General features: G+C 24.4%; 1 protein-coding gene across 2 annotated transcripts in view; it reads left to right on the plus strand.

Annotated features, from left to right (window-relative positions):
- Nucleotides 1-20,200, plus strand: part of LOC122506473 (receptor-type guanylate cyclase Gyc76C-like) — a 95,289-nt gene that overhangs the window by 36,717 nt on the left and 38,372 nt on the right. For both annotated transcript variants that reach the window (XM_043618680.1, XM_043618679.1), the window contains exon 4: nucleotides 10,559-10,756. In XM_043618680.1, coding sequence (XP_043474615.1) covers nucleotides 10,559-10,756 — 198 coding nt within the window. The remainder of the gene's footprint in view (nucleotides 1-10,558; nucleotides 10,757-20,200) is intronic.

The following is a 20,200-nucleotide window of genomic DNA, read 5'->3' on the forward strand; positions in this document are numbered from 1 at the left end:
ATAAATATAAAGAAATTTAAAACGTGAAATAATTATACATAACATAAAATCTATAAACCATGTGAATAGTTATAATATCGCAAGGTTGTAAAATTAAATTATTCCCTTTTCACATATATAATATGCTATATACCATCTTTTATCATTAAGAAAACAAAACAATAATTCTACAAAATGTGACTGATTTATTATTGTATATAAAATATGAAATCTACATGAACTCTTGACGATGTAAAATCGAGAAGTCACTTCGCAATATAGACAAGAGTTTGCTGCAAAACTATCAGCAGTTTTATCATATAGAACGTATGTGTGTTGATATACCATATGTTGACGAAGAAACTGATTTTTCTACACACTCTCATTCGGTGCGTGAATATATGCGCTTGTTTGATATGCTCCGATTTAAGAAAAAATTTTTTTTTATTCCAACTTTGTTTTTTGATAAAAAAGAAACTGAAGAACGATTATATTCTTTAATTGGACATATGGAGATTCTGGAAAACTATATATAAATACTCCACGTGAACACGTGTGTATTGTAAAATATTGTATATATGTATAATACGAGTGGCACCTTTTCACAACACTTGGATATAAGTATATACTCGTTGTATAGTAGTATATAGAAAGGTATATACTATACGGGAAACGAGTGAGTTTACGGCCGTTTATTTATATGCTTTGATGTGCTATGCAAGAGTAACCACAGAGATCGCAATGTCGCGTTGCAACTTGAATAACAGATCGACAGTATATACGTATATATAGATAATATATATCTATATTTATGTATTTATTACGCTCGCTGAAGAAAATTACATTTGCAAAGTCGTGTGGGTCGGCAATTATTATTATTGAATTGAAGAAATGCGAACAAGTTGGTCCTTTTATTTTTTTTTATTTTCAATTCTAAGTTGATGGTATACATTGTAGGTGTTTCTTTTTTTAAAAAAGTTAATGTAAAAGTTAATCTAAAAACTATTATCTTAATTTTTACTTTTTATTTTGCTCTCTAGTCTCCTTTATTCATAGAAAATTGTATTCCCCTTGTAACATTAAGATTAGATTATTAATAACTTAATTTGAAAATTACACTTTTAGCAAATTTTTTTCAGATGTTCCAGAAGTTACTCAAGTGTGAGAAACTTATTAAAGAACAGTAGAAGAAAAATTACGAATCTTTGATTCAAGCTGAAACATTTTCAAGTTTCTTAAATTTTTAATCTTGTCCAGATTAAAATTTTTGAGAAATACTCAAGTGCTCAAGTGTGAGAAACTTATTAAAGAACAGTAGAAGAAAAATTACGAATCTTTGATTTAATTTAAGGAGCATTTTTATGTTCTCAAAAGTCCAGGGCTCGAATTAGATTCGTAAATACCAAAAAAGTCCGTAAATTTGAGATTCAAATCCGTAAAACTCAATTTTTTTTAAAAAAACATTTTTTTGAAAAGCTACAAATGATTAAAGAAATTAAATTATTGTCAAAATTTTTAATTAACTTTATAAATAATAAAATTATTTTCCGAAATTAAATTATTTAAAAAAATTTTTTCTCAATTCAATGATTTTCAATATATTATCTACTATTTTAGTAAAATTTTCCAAAGAATTCAATTATTAGAAAAAAAAAATGTTTAATAACTTCTTTTAAGCAATTTAATTACCTTCATAAATAATAAAATTCATAGCAAAATTTCAACTCTCTTTTCAATGCAATTTTAATCAAATTACTCGAAAAATGTAATTATTCTTAAAATTTGTATTAAAATTCGTCGAAAGAAATCAGTTCTTTAAAAATTTGTTGATAAAATAAAATTGAAATATTTGTGAGAATTAAACTTTAAAAAACATACAATTTATTAAAAAATTATTTAAAAGTGAATTTAAGTCAAAATTTTAGATAATAATTGAAAATTAAAAGAATTTTGGAGTAAATTTTTTAGAAATAATTGAATTTTGAAAGGGTTTTAAATTAAAATATTAGAAAATATGAATTCTTCATATTTTAAAAAAAAAAATTCTGTGGAACTAATTTTTTTGAAAAATTTTAATACAATTCTTCTAAGAAATTCAATTATGTTCAAAAATTTTTCTTCGAAATTCAATTATTTTCATAAATTTTAAATAAAATTCTCTGCAAAGTTTAAATTATTTTTAAAACAATTGTAATCAAATTTCTCGAAAAATGTAATTATTCTTAAAAACTTTATTAAAATTCATCGAATAAAATCAATTATTCCATTATTTTTCAATTATTTTAAACTTTATTGATAAAGTTCTTTATGAAAATTCAATTTTAAGAAACATTCAATTATTTATTTTTGTATTTAAATCCTTGAATTCTCGTTGAATTTTCCAATAAAAATTCATTTAAAAATTAATTTTAGTCCACATTTTATATAATAATATTGAATATTAAGAAAATTCTGGAATAAATATTTCAGAAATAATTGAATTTTGAAAAAGTTCCAAATTAAAATCTTTGAGAATCTGATTTTTTCATACTTTTGACTAACAATTTTATAGAATTAATTTTTTTTAAAAAGGTTTCATTGAATTTTTTTTAAATTAATTTTTTTATTTTCTAATCTTTATTTAATTGAGGAATTTTCGAATAATCAAAATTTCGTAAAATTGAATTGTAAACAAATGGATTTGAAAATTCAGAAAGTAACATTTTGAAAAATTATTAAAGATAATTGTTTTAAAGAAGAATTTTTGTATTCAAGTAATTGACTGAATATTTATTATTTGAAAAGATAATTGAATTTTTTCTCCAAAATTTAATTATTTTAAAAAATTTTAATAAAATTCTCTGGAAAATTTCAATTATTTTGAATACAATTGTAATTGAATTCCTCGAAAAATGTAATTATTCTTAAAAATTTTATTAAAATTCGTCGAATGAAATCAATTATTAAATTATTTTTCAATTATTTTAAACTTTGTTGATAATGTTCTTTATGAAAATTCAATTTTAACAAAAATTCAATTATTTAATAAATTATTTATTTTTGTATTTAAATAATGGAATTCTCTTAATTTTGAAATTATTTTTTTTGAATAAGTTTAATTGAATTGTTTTATATTATATTTAAATTGTTTATTTTCTAAAAAAATTATGTTAACTATTTGTCTAAAGAAGAATTTTACAAGGAAAATATTTGGCTAAGTAAAAATTTGGCTAGAGAAGAGTTTTACAATGCAAACATTCATCTAAAAAATTAAAATTTAACTATATGTAAATATTCAGCTGTATTAAAATTTGACAAAAAAAGCGTTTTACGTGTTAAATATTCGGCTAAATAAAAATGTAGCTCAGTTGTTGTTATTATTATTATCAATCATTATAATTATACTATTATGTGTTCTATTATTCTTATTTATTATTTCCATTATAATTATTGTTACTGTTAGAATTTTTAAAAAATGAAATAATTGACGTAAAGTTTATTTACTCGCCACTATTATTATAATATTTAGACACCCGATATATGCCAGATTCGGTGAGATATCAGTAAACTAGGTAGGTTATTATGCAAATTTGAATTCCAGCAAACAATACTTTTCCTTTGCTATATAGACTTTGTGGTGTGTTCACCAATTTACATGTTATAAGGTCCGAATCTATATATATATACACGTATATAAGGTTTGAAATTATAAATTGTTGCCGCGTGAAAAGTTTCGCTGTTGCACACGTGCAATAAATCCTTTTTCAGTTCGGTACCCAACTATATAAACTGTATCTATCTTGTTTTACCGTCAAAGCCGGATTTCCGTGTTTAGGAAAGGCGAAATGCGATATACATTTATATACCAATACATTCGTGTCAGGAAACACTTCTTTTTTTTTTTTTTTTTTTTTCTTGCCAATATAAAAGGCGGGGAAAAGATCGATTTCTAACCAAGTGTTGACGTTAATTTAAGACCCACTATCAATTTCAATCTACAACTAAACCAATTTTTTTTTCTCTATATTTATAACCAAAAGGCGAGCCAAAAGGTTCTCTTGCAACGTTTAATTTTTCATTCACAAATAATAAGTTTCATTTTTTTTTTTTACATACAATTTATTTTCATTTTATTCGCAATTTTTAAAAATAATAGAACGTAAAATAAATGTACTTCAAACGGTTTCAATTGGAAATTTTATAAAATTTCAATGTTGAATGAATTTAATTAGAAATTTTAATAAATTCTACAAGAGAATTTCTTCATTTTGTAAATAATAAATAATACGATTAAAAAAAAAATATTTAAATATTTGTTTTGAAGTAGTTTCTTTTTGCAACTTTTACTAAAAAGAGGTTATGGCTGAATACATTTTCCTTCAAATGAACAATTAAAACTAATCTGTGTCAAAATAATACCTTGAAATATTCAGAAACTGGAAAATTTTCTTTTTAAACATTACATTACATTAGAAATATTTAATTAAGGTTAAATTATAATTTGAAAAAATAATTTAAAAAAAAGAAAATTAAAATATTCGTTACTATGAAAAATAATTAATTTAAAGGAAAAAAAATATTAAAAAACAGAATAATAAATTTTGTTAAAAGACAAATTTCCATTCTTTTTCTTTCTACTAGAATAGTGTCATTTTCATTTGTCACGTTCAAAACTTGTAACTTTTGCGCCAAAACTATTATAAATATAAAATATTATCTCTTAGCTGCGATTTTATGACGCGGAAGTCTTTCGTATATTTGCCATATTCGTTTTCACTTAGATTTTCATATTATTTTCTCTCCAGTTAATATTTGAGGAACAGAAACTTAAAAACACGATTAATGTACATTTGCAGTGTAATTTTTCATTTTTAAATCTTAATATTGGGAATTTATTTATTTATTAAAAGAAACCAAAAAAAGAAAAAAAATTATAGATTTTAATAATAATAATAATAATAATAATAATAATAATGATATATATTTTTAAAGAAAAATTTAATTTTATTGAAAGGTCAGAAATTTACTGCTTTCCCCCCTCTCCAATCTCTTTCTCTGTCACTCTCTTTTCTTTTCCTTGGCAGAGTGCCTTGTACAAGCTAAAATCGACTTGTTTTCGAGTGATTGAAGATTGAAGGGCGCCCACCCGTCGCGAAAGATTGTCAGAGACGATTAAAATGTACTTCAGGGACAACTACTGAATTTTTATTTTTTTTTCTCATATTTAATTCCAAAAGAGGACTGAATTTTTCATTTGGTTAACTTTAAAAAATTTTTTTTTCTTTTAGCTTTCTACTTGTTATTCTCAATTTAAATAATTTATTTCCAAAAATATTAAAAGTTTAAAATAAATGAAAACTGATTTAACATTCTCTATTTCACTATTAAAATAACTTTTCAGAACAAATTTTTTAAATATATATTTTTTAAGTCGAGATGAGGAAGAAAGAGAAACAAGAAAGAAAGATTTAAAATAAACAAAAGGAACAATTAGAACTATGCCAAAAATTTAAAAATCTAATTACGAAATTCAGTTTAAATATATTATAAATAATTGCAGAAGTCGTTAAAAGAATGTTTAAACTCTTTTTTTTCAATAGACTATAATTATATTTTGTTTTTGTGTTATTAAAAGCAATGACGATAATGACTAGGCAGCTTCACTTATTATTCTCACAGCTTCCGATCATTAGAGCTATTTTAGTTCCCTAAAGTCGCTCCCAAGTTTTGTTATAAATTATACATTTAATTCATTTAAATCTAAATTAATTCTACAAAATTGTTGGTTAAAAGTATGAAAAATTCAGATTTTCAAAGATTTTAATTTCAAACCTTTCTAAATTCTAATTTTTCAAAATATTCTTTGTGAATTTTCAAATCATTTTGTTTAAAAATTTAAATTTAAAAAAAATTTAATGTAACCATTTCAAAAAAATTAATTCTACAAAATTGTTCCTTAAAAATATGAAAAATTCAAATTTCGAATGATATTAATGTAGAACTTTTTCAAAAATTGTTCCTTAAAAATATGAAAAATTCAAATTTCGAATGATATTAATGTTGGAACTTTTTCAAAATGTCCCAGTAAAAATTTTATTTTTTTGAAAAAAATTGAATTATTTAGAAAAAATTTGTAAATAATTGAATTTCTGTGAAATTTTTATTATTTTATGAAAATAATTAAATGTTTTTGTAGAATTCTATTGTTTGAAAATAATTGAATTCTTTTGGAAAATTTGATTACTGAAAATATTTGAATTTTGAGGGAAATTTTTTAAGATAATTAAATATTTGCGTAGAATTTTATTGAAATTTTTAAAAATAATATTGAATTCTTTTGGAAAATTTGATTGAAATAGTAAATATTGAAAATTATTGAATTGTGGAAAATTTTTGAAAATAATTGAAATTTTGCCAAGAATTTTATTAAAATTTTTGAAAATAATTTAATTTCAGAGAAGAATTTTATTATTTCGAAAAATAATTGAAATTTTGACTTGACGGATCTTTTTTTTTTTTAAAAATGACTTTTACTAACTTAAAGCAAATTTACAGACCTATAGTTCGAGCCCTGAGATTTTTATTTATTTTTTTTTTGAAGAGGATTTCTATAATAAAGTTAAATGAAAATATTGTGAAGTTAGAAAGTATCACATATATGTATATAAACTTTATTGCACGTGTGTGTCACTTGTTAGTTGCCAAGAATGCAGGCTAAAATACCATTATCGTAACTGTGTACCAATTACCACTTATATCGCTTTAATATCGCACTATGTAATTTTCTTAGAATATCTAAGCATATCATAAGCATGTGTATGTAATTTCTTATAACATTGCAACAAGCACAGGAAGACTTATGACAATTATTATAGAACACCTGTTACCTATTTCAAAAAAAAAATTAAAATTCATTGCTTCACAAAAAAATCTTTCTATTAGCCCTAGGTGTTTATTTAAACAATTTTCCATGTCAATAATTTATTTCAAATATACTTGCGACTCTAATCTCGATATATTTTAATTTATTGAACTTACGCACGAGTATTTCTCTGTAATAACTTATTTTTTCTATACTTGAATTTTTTTTAACAAAAATAGATTAATGGAACTAAATTAAATTTTTTTTTATCATTTTCTTTTGATTTATTAAATTTAGGTCTCAATTTTGAATTTTTTGAATATATTAAATTTAGGTCTAAATTTTGAATTTTTGAATATATCGGATTTAGGTCTAAATTTTGAATCTATTGAATGTAGGTCTAAATTTTGAATTTATTGAATTTAGGTCTAAATTTTCAATTTTTTGGATATATTAAATTTAGGTCTAAATTTTGAATTTTTGAATATATCGGATTTAGGTCTAAATTTTGAATCTATTGAATGTAGGTCTAAATTTTGAATTTATTGAATTTAGGTCTAAGTTTTCAATTTTTTGAATATATTAAATTTAGGTCTGAATTTTGAATTTTTGAATATATCGGATTTAGGTCTAAATTTTGAATCTATTGAATGTAGGTCTAAATTTTGAATTTATTGAATTTAGGTCTAAATTTTGAATTTTTTGAATATATTAAATTTAGGTCTAAATTTTGAATTTTTGAATATATCGAATTTAGGTCTAAATTTTGAATTTTTGAATATATTCAATTTAGGTATAAATTGTACCTATATGTGACCTACTTTAAAATTACCTTATTTTTTCAAAATGACTTCAAAAAAATCTGTAAATTTTTATAGAAAAAATTAAAACCATAAAAATCTTTCTTACACTTGTAATGTTAAAACATTTTTTGCAATTATTTTCATATTTAAACGAGATAATGTTCTAAAGAGATTATATAAGTTTTATGTATGGTATATATATCCGCGACCTACGAGAACGCATATACGAACATTATAAATGTCTATACGTGACGCCATTCGTATACTAAAAGACTGCATTCATTTGTTCAAATGGACCTCTAAATATAACGTCGACAAGTTATAAAGAGGATCTACATTGACCGTGAAATATAACGATGACATGTTTGAGTAAAAAAAAAAAAGAAGAAAGAGAGAAAATCTTCAAATATTTGGTTCTCTCGCATAAAAAGTATATGACATGTTAACAATGATTTATTATTATTGTTATTTATTACATTGTTGGTAAAAATTGAAGAGTATTTTTTTTACCCTAAGTTACGCACATACATATTACGTTCAAAAATTATTATATGACATTATAATCTTAAAAATAATGTTTTATCTCTTGTGATGATGATAAAAATCACTGTGTAATTTGCAAACAAAAACTTGTAATTTTATATCAAGTAAATTCTTTAGAAATTTTTAAACTTACGGAATAGCAATATTTATGTTAACGAAATTTTTTTTTGTTTTAATGAAAACTAAATTATAAATTATAAATCAACTAGCAAATCAACTCCAGTATTTTCAAAAAAAAAATTCAATTAAATTCTATTTATAATAATTCAACTATTTAAAAAAAGAATTTTAATAAAAATCTTGTCAACAATTAAATTATTTTCAATACATTTTTAATTATATTTTCACGAAAGAATTCAATTATTTGAAAAAAATGTTGATAAAATTCTTGAAATTGAAATTATTTTCAAATTTTTTGATCTTTTGGCTTTGAATTTTGACGCAAAAATTGCAATAAGCTTTTGTATTTAAAATGAATGCAATTTTACGATTTAGCGAGACTGTATGGCACCAAATTTAAATTATACACATATGTTTTCGCTTCTAGAATTACGAAGCAATTTTTCAAAGCATAACTATATATATTATACACGATAAAGAAATTATTTTTAGTTATTTTTTTTCTTTCTTTAATTCATCTATGTATATTTCAAGTTCATTAAAGTGATTAATCATTTCCTGTGGTTCGGCTATTGGAAGTTATTTTTATTTTTTAATTTATCTATTTCTATTCTGTAGCAAATTTGTCAAAGTATTCTATTAAAGATAAATTTATCAAATTTAGATGTTTGGAATAATATTTTCGATTCGATATTTTTTTTGGTTAATTAGAACTTCAAGAAATTAAGAGAAAATGATTCAGAATGTTGTACAATAGTTTTTGTTCAATAAAATTTAAATTTTGTTGAAACAAAATAGTGAGGGTACTTTAAAAAAGTCGAAAATGTTGAAAAAGGGGGTCAAATATTGTAATCTATTCGGAAAATTTTATAAAAAAAAGCGGAAGTAAAGGGTTCAAAAAGAGAGATAAACATTTTTAATGCTGTTAAGTAGGATAAGTAGGTTTATAGATTTAGAAAAATAAAGTTTGTCCCTCTAGTAATCGAATTGATAGATCAAGATGAACCCTTCCTGAGTTGTCTTTAGAATTGTTCGAGACGATTGTTAAGCATACAATTGATTCGTGTTGACCCAATACTGCAAATTGAAATTGATCAAACATATGTCCTCGAGGTCAATAAAACACAGGAGACAGTTCAAGTGTTACTGAGTTAAAAGTTGACAATTGTCTCGACATTCCGACCCATACGATTTAAACATTTGAACTTAATTCTTACCGCAAAGAAATGATGCTTATTTATTCGTTTATTCTTTCGAATTATATTATTTTTTAATTCTGCCTCTATGCTCTTGGGTCACTTTATCTTTTAATACTGTTAAACTTTTTGAATCACTTTATGTTTTAATATTTTTGTCATTGGGCGCATGGTTCGACAGATTTTGACCATGCGGATAATTTGTAAAATATATAAATTTTTAGGTTTTCAAAATCTTTTTGTCGTTAGCCATATGATTCGCTAGGTTTTAACCATATGATTAAAATATATAAATTGTCACACAATAAACAAAAAAAATTGTTTTTTACATGTACTTCACTTATCCTCGCAGCCACAGATTTGTAGCTTTCTATCATATTCAATTATCTACTGTTGAAGGAAACTTGTCTTCTTTTAGCCGGTAAATTTCACTTGGCATCATTTCAAAATCCACGTGTAGTTCTCAACTACAAAGTAACATTCCATCTTTCTTGATTATATTCCACAGGTATATAAAAAGTAGTTTCTGCTTGGCTTGTTTCTGACAAGTTGTTGTGGTCGACCGAGAGAAGTTTCCTTGTTGCGCGAGAGATTGCCGCATTCGCATTATATCTTTAAAATTCAACGAGACGAGATCTCATCCTTATCCCCCTCGACCCGCATTTCGTTTTATTGAATCAATTTTACGAAACTACACTAGCTAATCGTTGCTGGTCCTACAATACATGAGTAGATAATTCACAAATCATTTATTTAAGACCCACTCTGACTCATGAATATATACTCTACACCGAAATTGGAGCAAATTTTTTTTAATTAAGTCTAATTGAATTCTGTTTCGTTGCACACGATTTCAAGAGAAGATGAAATTCACCATTTAGAAACAAAAGTTTTATATTAATTTTCTAAATTGAAATTATGTCTTTTTTTCAAAGAAAAATGAAAGTATACTTGACAATGGATTTTAATTTTTAAATCACTGGCCGAATTGTATGAGAAGGAAGTTAAGCAGAATATTTAAGGAGAGTACTTTTTTTTTATTTAATTTTATTAAAATTTAATTTTTTAAATTCTAGATCAATAACGACCCGAACATCTTGCCAAATGTGAGACTGGTGATGCGATGGAGCGACACGCGAGGAGAGACTATCGAGGCAACTAAGGCGATGATCGACATGATCTGCGACGGAGTGGCCGCTTTTTTTGGTCCAGAAGGTTCCTGTTTCGTCGAGGCCACCGTCTCTCAATCCCGCAATATACCCATGATTAGCTATGTGAGTACTTTTTTCATTTTTCTCCAATTTTACACTATTTTTGTATTATTTAACCATTTTTAGTATACTGTTATTTTAAAAATAATCGTCGACCCATAAAAAGACAATTTTTTTTTATTTAACAACAATTTGAGGTTATGTTCAAACTTACAATCCCAAATTTTAAGATCCGGCCACGAATGACCATCATTTAATTCAGACAAATTTTAAATGAATTAGGAATTAGTGTTCTTATTTCTTTGACTAAAGAAAGAACAAAACTTTTTATTTCTTTGATTGAAGAAAGAACAAAACTATTTATTTCTTTGATTGAAGAAAGAACAAAACTTCTTATTTCTTCTTTGACTGAAGAAAGAACAAAACTTCTTGTTTCTTTGACTGAAGAAAGAACAGAAGTTCTTTCTTCCTTGACTGAAGAAAAAAGAAAAGTACTTTCTTCTTTGATTGCACCAAGAACAAAAGATCTTTTTAATTTTACTGAAGAAAGAACAAAACTTTTTATTTCTTTGATTGAAGAAAGAACAAGATTTCTTATTTCTTCTATGACTAAAGAAAGAAAAAAAGTACTTTCTTCTCTGATTGCACCAAGAACAAAAGTTCTGATTAATTGTACTGAAGAAAGAACAAAACTTTTTATTTCTTTGATTGAAGAAAGAACAAAACTTCTTATTTCTTCTTTGACTGAAGAAAAAACAAAACTTCTTGTTGCTTTGATTGAAGAAAGAACAAAACTTCTTATTTCTTCTTTGACTGAAGAAAGAACAAAACTTCTTATTTCTTCTTTAACTGAAGCAAGAATAAAAGTTCTTTCTTCCTTTACTGAAGAAAGAAGAAAAGTATTTTCTTCTTTGATTGCACCAAGAACAAAAGATCTTTTTAATTTTACTGAAGAAAGAACAAAACTTTTTATTTCTTTGGTTGAAGAAAGAACAAGATTTCTTATTTCTTCTATGACTGAAGAAAGAAAAAAAATACTTTCTTCTCTGATTGCACCAAGAACAAAAGTTCTGATTAATTGTACTGAAGAAAGAACAAAACTTTTTATTTCTTTGATTGAAGAAAGAACAAAACTTCTTATTTCTTCTTTGACTGAAGAAAGAACAAAACTTTTTATTTCTTTGATTGAAGAAAGAACAAAACTTCTTATTTCTTCTTTGACTGAAGAAAGAACAAAACTTCTTGTTGCTTTGACTGAAGAAAGAACAAAAGTTCTTTCTTCCTTGACCGAAGAAAGAAGAAAACTTCTTATTTCTTCTTTGACTGAAGAAAGAATAAAAGTTCTAATTAATTTTAATAAAGAAAGAACAAAACTTCTTGTTTGTTTGACTGAAGAAAGCACAAAAGTTCTTTCTTCCTTTACCGAAGAAAGAAGAAAAGTGTTTATTTCTTTTACTGAAGAAAGAACAAAACTTCTTATTTCTTCTTTGAATGAAGAAAGAACAAAACTTAATAAAGTTAATAATTTTGAGTTTAACCTTAGTCTTAATTTTATCTCTTGACCTGAAGTTTATTTCCAAAGAAATTTAAATTATTATAAAACATGAAGACACCGAAGACTCGATATCTTCATGTTTTATAATAATATTTTTATAATTTTTTCAATTTCAAAAGGTTTGAATTCTAAATTTTTGAAAATTTTAATTCCTACCAAAAAATAACAATGATTAAATATTTATTTAAAAATGAAGTTATTGATGTTTTTGAATAATTTTACTTTTGAAGAAATTTGTAAATGAATGTAATAAAAATTTTTTTTGAGTAAATCTTTGAATTTTTAGAGTAAATCAGAATATTCTTTAGGGTCAAAGAAAAAGGCAAAATTTTGTCTGGAGCTTAGGGAAAAAGAAAATTAGTTTTATGTGGCAACCCTGCCCTTGAACCGAATTAGGTCGCTAATTAGGAATCTAAAGTCAGATTTAAAAAATTCAAAATGGCGGATCCAATATGGCGGACATTTTTTAATTTCTCCAATTCAATTGAAACTTGTTACTCGGGGGTTTTCGGGGTCACTGATTACGAATCTGAAGTCAAATTTTCGAAATTCAAAATGGCAGATCCAACATGGCGGACAAAATTTTAAATTTATCAGATTCGTAAGCAATGACTCTGTTAATTAGTTTAAATTTACAAGAGTACAGGATTTAATATTTAATATTAAAAAAAAATTCGAAGAATAAAATACTGTGGGGATGAAACATCACTAGAAAAATATAATAGTATTTGTAAATATGTAGAATTATTTGAGAAGCAGTGATATTTGCAAGGTGTATAAGGTTTCTTTTATACACAATGTCGTTTGAATAGAGGAGTGAGCCCCATTTTGCTATACTGCTACTACTGCGGGGGAAAAACTGTTGTACAAACTAGAGAGAGAGCCAACAGGTGGTCGTATAGAATGCAAAGAGCCAACACGGTATTTGGCGAGTGAGCCAGCTTGACAGGTTGAAACTTATGCACTTGTTAACTGCACTTGACCTATGAGTTTAATGGAGATAAACGGTCCAATATATGTACATATCGATTATTTATATTTAAATTATTTTAACATTCTTTATGATTTAATTGTTTATATTATATTAAATACGATTCATTAGAATTTCACTTTTTCATTTTATAAAAATTTAACGCTTGACTTAAATTTTATGTTAGTTCGCTTTTTGACCTGAACTTTCATTTTATGTTTACCTCTTGACCGAAATTTTAAGACTATTCGAATTTTCAACTATTATTTCCAATCCTACTCAGTCTTCTTTATTTTTAAACTAAAATTTTAAGTCTAAAACTTTTGCCTACGAACAGGAAATTTTAATCTATTTTTTAATTGAAAATTATATCTTTAAAGCCTATTTTCACTATTTAAATTTTTTTTTGTAAATTTTGTATTTGGGAAACAAAATGTGACTCATTTTTTTTTTTAAGAATAGAAAAAAAGTTGGCAACCTCGTTAATTCCTTATCGGTACGTAAAGTTTAATCGCTATTTCAAGTTCTGGTCACATTAATTGTCAAGAGTTTAGTACTGGTCAATGTCAAGAACAAAAAAAGAATAAAGCTGACGTAATGCATTTCCTTTGTTTCAATATACATATATATATATAGATAAATATGGAGTTTATAATAGTTTTTTTATTGTTGTTTTAGAAATAGAATTTTAACACGTTAACAACTTTAACATGTGTGTGAATATATTTAAAAAAAAACTGAGAGTAAAATTAAATTATAACAATTATTATTTTGGTTATTGAAAATGAAGAAAGAAAAAGATTGAAATTTAAATTTCAAAAAATAAAAAGAAAACAAACTGAAAATTAAAAATAAATAATAAAAATTAATTTTATTTCTGAAAATTAGACACCTATCGATTTTAATATATTTATTTATTCATTTAGCCGAAATAGAAAAAAAGGCCGAATATGTCAATATTAATGAGTGATTCAATATTGTCTGGCATTTTGTTTTGAATTTTAGTTCAAGTTTAAAAAAAAGTGAGACTAATTGGAATCACCTTGATTTTATTAAGGTTAGACGTAGATTGATACTACTAAATATAAAATATTTACTACTCTCTTTTGAATTTGTAAAAATGTTTACTAATTTGAATTGATGACTGACTTTTTGCTTTTGAATTAGTAAATTTTACTATTAAATTGGTAGAAACGACTATTTATTAGTAAAATCTGCTAATTTAATAACAAAAAGTCAGTTACTAATTTAAATAAGAAAACATTTTTACTAATTCAAATTTAGAGAGTTTAATATTCAATTATCTAAAATTTTAACTGAAATTCATATTTAAATCAATTTTTATTAAAAAATACTGCGAGAATTCAATTATTTAAATACAATACTAAATTATTTATTGAATAATAGAACTTTTGTTAAAGTTAAATTCTCATAAAGAACTTTATCAACAAAATTTTAAATAATTGAAAAATAATTGAATAATTAATTTCATTCGACGAATTTTAATAAAATTTTTAAGAATAATTACATTGTTTGTATTATAAAATTGGATTAAAAGTAATTTAAATTTTGCGGAGAATTTTATTAAAATTTATGAAAATAATTGAATTTCAGAGAAAAATTTTTGAACATAATTGAATTTCTGAGAAGAATTGTATTAAAATTTTTCAAAAAAAATTAATTCTACAAAATTGTTGGTTAAAAGTATGAAAAATTCAGATTTTCGAAGATTTTAATTTAGAACATTTTCAAAATTCAATTATTTCAAAAAAATTTATTCCAGAATTTTCCTATTATACAAATTATTATGTAAAATTTTGACTAAAATTCATTTTTAAATCAATTTTTATTGGAAAATTCAACGAGAATTCAATTATTTAAATACAAAAATAAATAATTTATTAAATAATTGAATCTTTCTTTAAAATGAAATCTCAAAGAATTTTACCAACAAAGTTTAAAATAATTGAAAAATAATGGAATAATTGATTTTATTCGATGAATTTTAATAAAAAATTTTTGAATAATTACATTTTTCGAGGAATTTAATTACAATTGTCGTAAAAATAATTGAAATTTTTACAGAGAATTTTATTAAAATTTATGAGAATAATTGAATTTTGGAGAAAAATTTTTGAATATAATTGAATTTCTGAGAAGAATTGTATTAAAATTTTTCAAAAAAATTAATTCTACAGAATTTTTAATTAAAAAGTATAAAGAATTCAGATTTTCAAATATTTTAATTTGAAACCTGAACCTTCTCAAAAGTCAATTAATTCTAAAAAATTTATTCCAGAATGCTTTTATTATTCAATTATTGTCTAAAATTTTGTCTAAAATTCATTTTTAAATTAATTTTTATTCGAAAATTCAAAGAGAATTCAATTATTTAAATACAAAAATAAATAATTTATTGGAGAATTGAATGTTTTTTAAAATTTAACTATAATAAAGAATTTTATCAACAAAGGAGGAGGGTCGATTAGGCCTGTTTTCGACCCCCTTGAAATTTTCATTTAAATGTCTTTTCCTGACATGTTCGGCTTAATAGTTTCTTGAGAAAAAAAAGTATTTGATGCTTCTATTATAAAATTAATCATTACTATATAAAAAAATATGAGAAAAATTTAATTCAAACAAAAAAAAACTCGGATTAACTTCTTTTTTAAAAAATCATGTCTTTTTTTTTTTTTAAATCACCATTTTTAACAGCTTTGCTTAATAACAAAAAAATTTCCTTACTTGTTTATCCTCTTAATTAAAATGATAACGAAACAGAAAATTCGATGCGAGAGATGTGAAGTAAACAAAAAAAAGGAAGAAAATTAGATTTGCTTCTACACTTGATAAGTACGACCGGTATTACCGGAACGTCTTTCTCTCGTCGTCGCTTAGCGTCGTCAAGATTCGAGAACCAACGAGATTTACAGTTTTTCATATATATATATATATATATATATATATATATATATATATATATATATATTTAAACATATATATAGGGTGACTGCACCGACGAGTTAACATTTGAGCTCATTCAAGTATAGTAAACTTGTGTGTTTACCAAGAAAATTTCCATAGTGTATTCTTATATCTATGTATATGTATATAATCTGCTTTGCATTTCTGTCAAGAATTGCAAAGCGCATATAGCGCGTCTTAATATCATTGCCAAAGAAATATGGCAAAAAGCCTCTCTGAAGACTCTGTACACGTGAAAAATAAATAGAAAATAAATAAATGGTATATATAGGTATACATATAGATATAAACACGTGAACGCGCTTTGAATAAATGAATGATGTCAATGTATGTGTTGGTGGCAATCTATATAACCTTAATTTGCATTCACATCTATATACCCACTAAAACAAACCAGTGCGCGGAGGAAAAGGATTATTCACAAATCTTATGAAATTGCCGCAATTTCTTAGAATTTTCCGTTGACTTCTTCAAATTCGGCCACCATATTGGATCCGCCATTTTGAATTTCGAAAATTTGACCACAGATTCGTAATCAGTGACCCCGAAAACCCCCGAGTAACAAGTTTCAATTGAATTGGAGAAATTAAAAAATGTCCGCCATATTGGATCCGCCATTTTGAATTTTTTAAATCTGACTTTAGATTCCTAATTAGCGACCTAATTCGGTTCAAGGGCAGGGTTGCCACATAAAACTAATTTTCTTTTTCCCTAAGCTCCAGACAAAATTTTACCTTTTTCTTTGACCCTAAAGAATATTCTGATTTACTCTAAAAATTCATAGATTTACTCAAAAAAAATTTTTATTACATTCATTTACAAATTTCTTCAAAAGTAAAATTATTCAAAAACATCAATAACTTCATTTTTAAATAAATATTTAATCATTTTAATTTATTGGTAGGAATTAAAATTCTCAAAAATTTAGAATTCAAACCTTTTGAAATTGAAAAAATTATAAGAATATTATTATAAAACATGAAGATATCGAGTCTTCGGTGTCTTCATGTTTTATAATAATTTAAATTTCTTTGGAAATAAACTTCAGGTCAAGAGGTAAAATTAAGACTAAGGGTAAATTTAAACTCAAAATTATTAACTTTATTAAGTTTTGTTCTTTCTTCATTCAAAGAAGAAATAAAAAGTTTTGTTCTTTCTTCAGTCAAAGAAGAAATACGAAGTTTTGTTCTTTCTTTAGTCAAAGAAATAAGAACTTTTGTTCTTTCTTCAATCAAAGAAATAAAAAGTTTTGTTCTTTCTTCAGTACAATTAAAAAGATCTTTTGTTCTTGGTGCAATCAACGAAGAAAGTACTTTTCTTCTTTCTTCAGTCAAAGAAGAAATAAGAAGTTTTGTTCTTTCTTCATTAAAATTAATAAGAACTTTTATTCTTTCTTCAGTTAAAGAAGAAATAAGAAGTTTTGTTCTTTCTTCAGTCAAAGAAATAAGAAGTTTTGTTCTTTCTTCAGTCAAAGAAATAAGAAGTTTTGTTCTTTCTTCAATCAAGGAAGAAAGAAGTTTTCTTCCTTCTTCGGTCAAGGGAAAAGGAACTTTTGTTCTTTCTTCATTAAAATTAATAAGAACTTTTATTCTTTCTTCAGTTAAAGAAGAAATAAGAAGTTTTGTTCTTTCTTTAATCAAAGTAATAAAAAGTTTGGTTCTTTCTTCAGTCAAAGAAATAAGAACTTTTCTTCTTTCTTCAATCAATGAAGAAAGTACTTTTCGTCTTTCTTCTGTCAAAGAAGAAAGTATACTTTTCTTCTTTCTTCAGTCAATGAAAAAAAAATTTGGTTCTTTCTTCAATCAAAGAAATATAAAGTTTTGTTCTTTCTTCAGTCAAAGAAGAAATAAGAAGTTTTGTTCTTTCTTCATTAAAATTAATAAGAACTTTTATTCTTTCTTCAGTTAAAGAAGAAATAAGAAGTTTTGTTCTTTCTTCAGTCAAAGAAATAAGAAGTTTTGTTCTTTCTTCAGTCAAACAAACAAGAAGTTTTGTTCTTTCTTCATTAAAATTAATAAGAACTTTTCTTCTTTCTTTAATCAAAGAAGTTTTGTTTTTTCTTCAGTCAAAGAAGAAATAAGAAGTTTTGTTCTTTCTTCAGTCAAACAAACAAGAAGTTTTGTTCTTTCTTCATTAAAATTAATAAGAACTTTTCTTCTTTCTTCAATCAAAGAAGTTTTGTTTTTTCTTCAGTCAAAGAAGAAATAAGAAGTTTTGTTCTTTATTCAGTCAAACAAACAAGAAGTTTTGTTCTTTCTTCATTAAAATTAATAAGAACTTTTCTTCTTTCTTCAATCAAAGAAGTTTTGTTTTTTGTTCAATCAAAGAAGAAATAAGAAGTTTTGTTCTTACTTCAGTCAAAGAAGAATTAACTTTTGTTCTTTCTTCAATCAAAGAAGAAAGTAGCTTTCTCTAAGCATAGCCTAGGGAGTAAAAAGGAAATTTTAGACCCTAATGAATGAATATATGGTTTATCACTATCATATTTAAGTGATTAAATTTCAAAATTCATGACTTTTATAATAATTTTATTTTGATGATTAATTTAATTGTTATTAATTAAATTTTAATAAAAGACCAATTATGTAAATAGAAATTTTCGTAAATTTCATTTTTTTTTCTGTTTTTGTTTTCTTTGTGAGATAATATTTTTTTCTTCTTCGTTATGAATCCCTTATGATGAAGCTTATATAGTCTCCCTGTGTTATATAGAGGCATCGATACCCGGATAAGACTTATAACCGGACCTAGATTGCACTGAACCTTTTCCCAGCGAAAGAAGCAATATAATTCTATCGACAACGCATTTGCATGAAAACTGCTGATTCCCCTGACCTTCGCGATGTCTATTTATAGCTAAGCCTGTCGATGCCCCACGCAGTCACAGGCGAACGCTTACCTGGTCTCTCTCAGTCTGGTCTGGACTTTGCCTGATCTCGCCCCAAGCCTCGTCATCTTATTATATACATACATATATATATTGCATATATCCCCAAGTAAATTTCATTCACCTTATTTTTTTATAAAATTATTCTTTTTTCTTTCTTGATAGAAGAAAAATAATTTTTAATCTGTTTTACTCATTTGACCTCAAAATTTAGGTCTAATGGAAAATTCAAAATTCAAACTTCAGGTCTGGTGGATGTTAATATCAAAATTTCAGCCTGAGGGCAAATTTAAACTGAAAAATTCAGGTCAAGAGGAATATTTAACCTCAAAATTCAGGTCTAATGAAAAATTTAAATTCAAAATTTAGGTCAATGGGTTAATGTAACTATAAAATTCAAATAAATGGTCAAATATAAACTTGTAATTTAAATCTATCGAGAACTTTGTATATATCTAGAAGTGGGGCTTAAAATTTTGGTCAAAATTTACAGATCAAAAAGAAAGATATCAAAAATTATTTCCCTCCAAGCATAATAAATACAACAAATCCATTTGTTTTCAAATATTTCCCTCTTTCTTCTAAATGAATTTTTAGTGCTCTTTTTTCCAAAAAAGTAAAATAAACAAGAAATTTTTTTTTAATAAACAAAAATATTAAAATTTGTTTACTATAACAATTCTCCATTGTTACAGTCTAGAATTATTAAAAAAAAGAACATTGTAAGTTTCTATTTTATTGAAGAAAGAAGAAAAAAAGTGCCTAATGCGAGAATTTATTAATAAGTGAATCCTTTGGATATAAAAATAAATTTGATGAAAAAATTTCACTTTCTCAAGAACTATCTTCATTTTTTTTTCTCTTTATTATTTTTTTCTGTACAATATACATATAAACCTGAGAAATGTTGACCATGGATTGCTTTCTCCGCACACAATATTCTGTGCATGGAAACTGCTTATTATCCACTCAATATTCGACATGAAACGTCATTAAGATTATGTCCAATGAGAAGTATATATATATATATATATATATATATATATATATATATATATATATATATATATATATATATATATATATATAAAATATTATTTACGCAATCAA

Source organism: Leptopilina heterotoma, unplaced genomic scaffold (assembly GCF_015476425.1).
Source record: "Leptopilina heterotoma isolate Lh14 unplaced genomic scaffold, ASM1547642v1 Lhet_42, whole genome shotgun sequence".
NCBI lineage: Eukaryota > Metazoa > Arthropoda > Insecta > Hymenoptera > Figitidae > Leptopilina > Leptopilina heterotoma.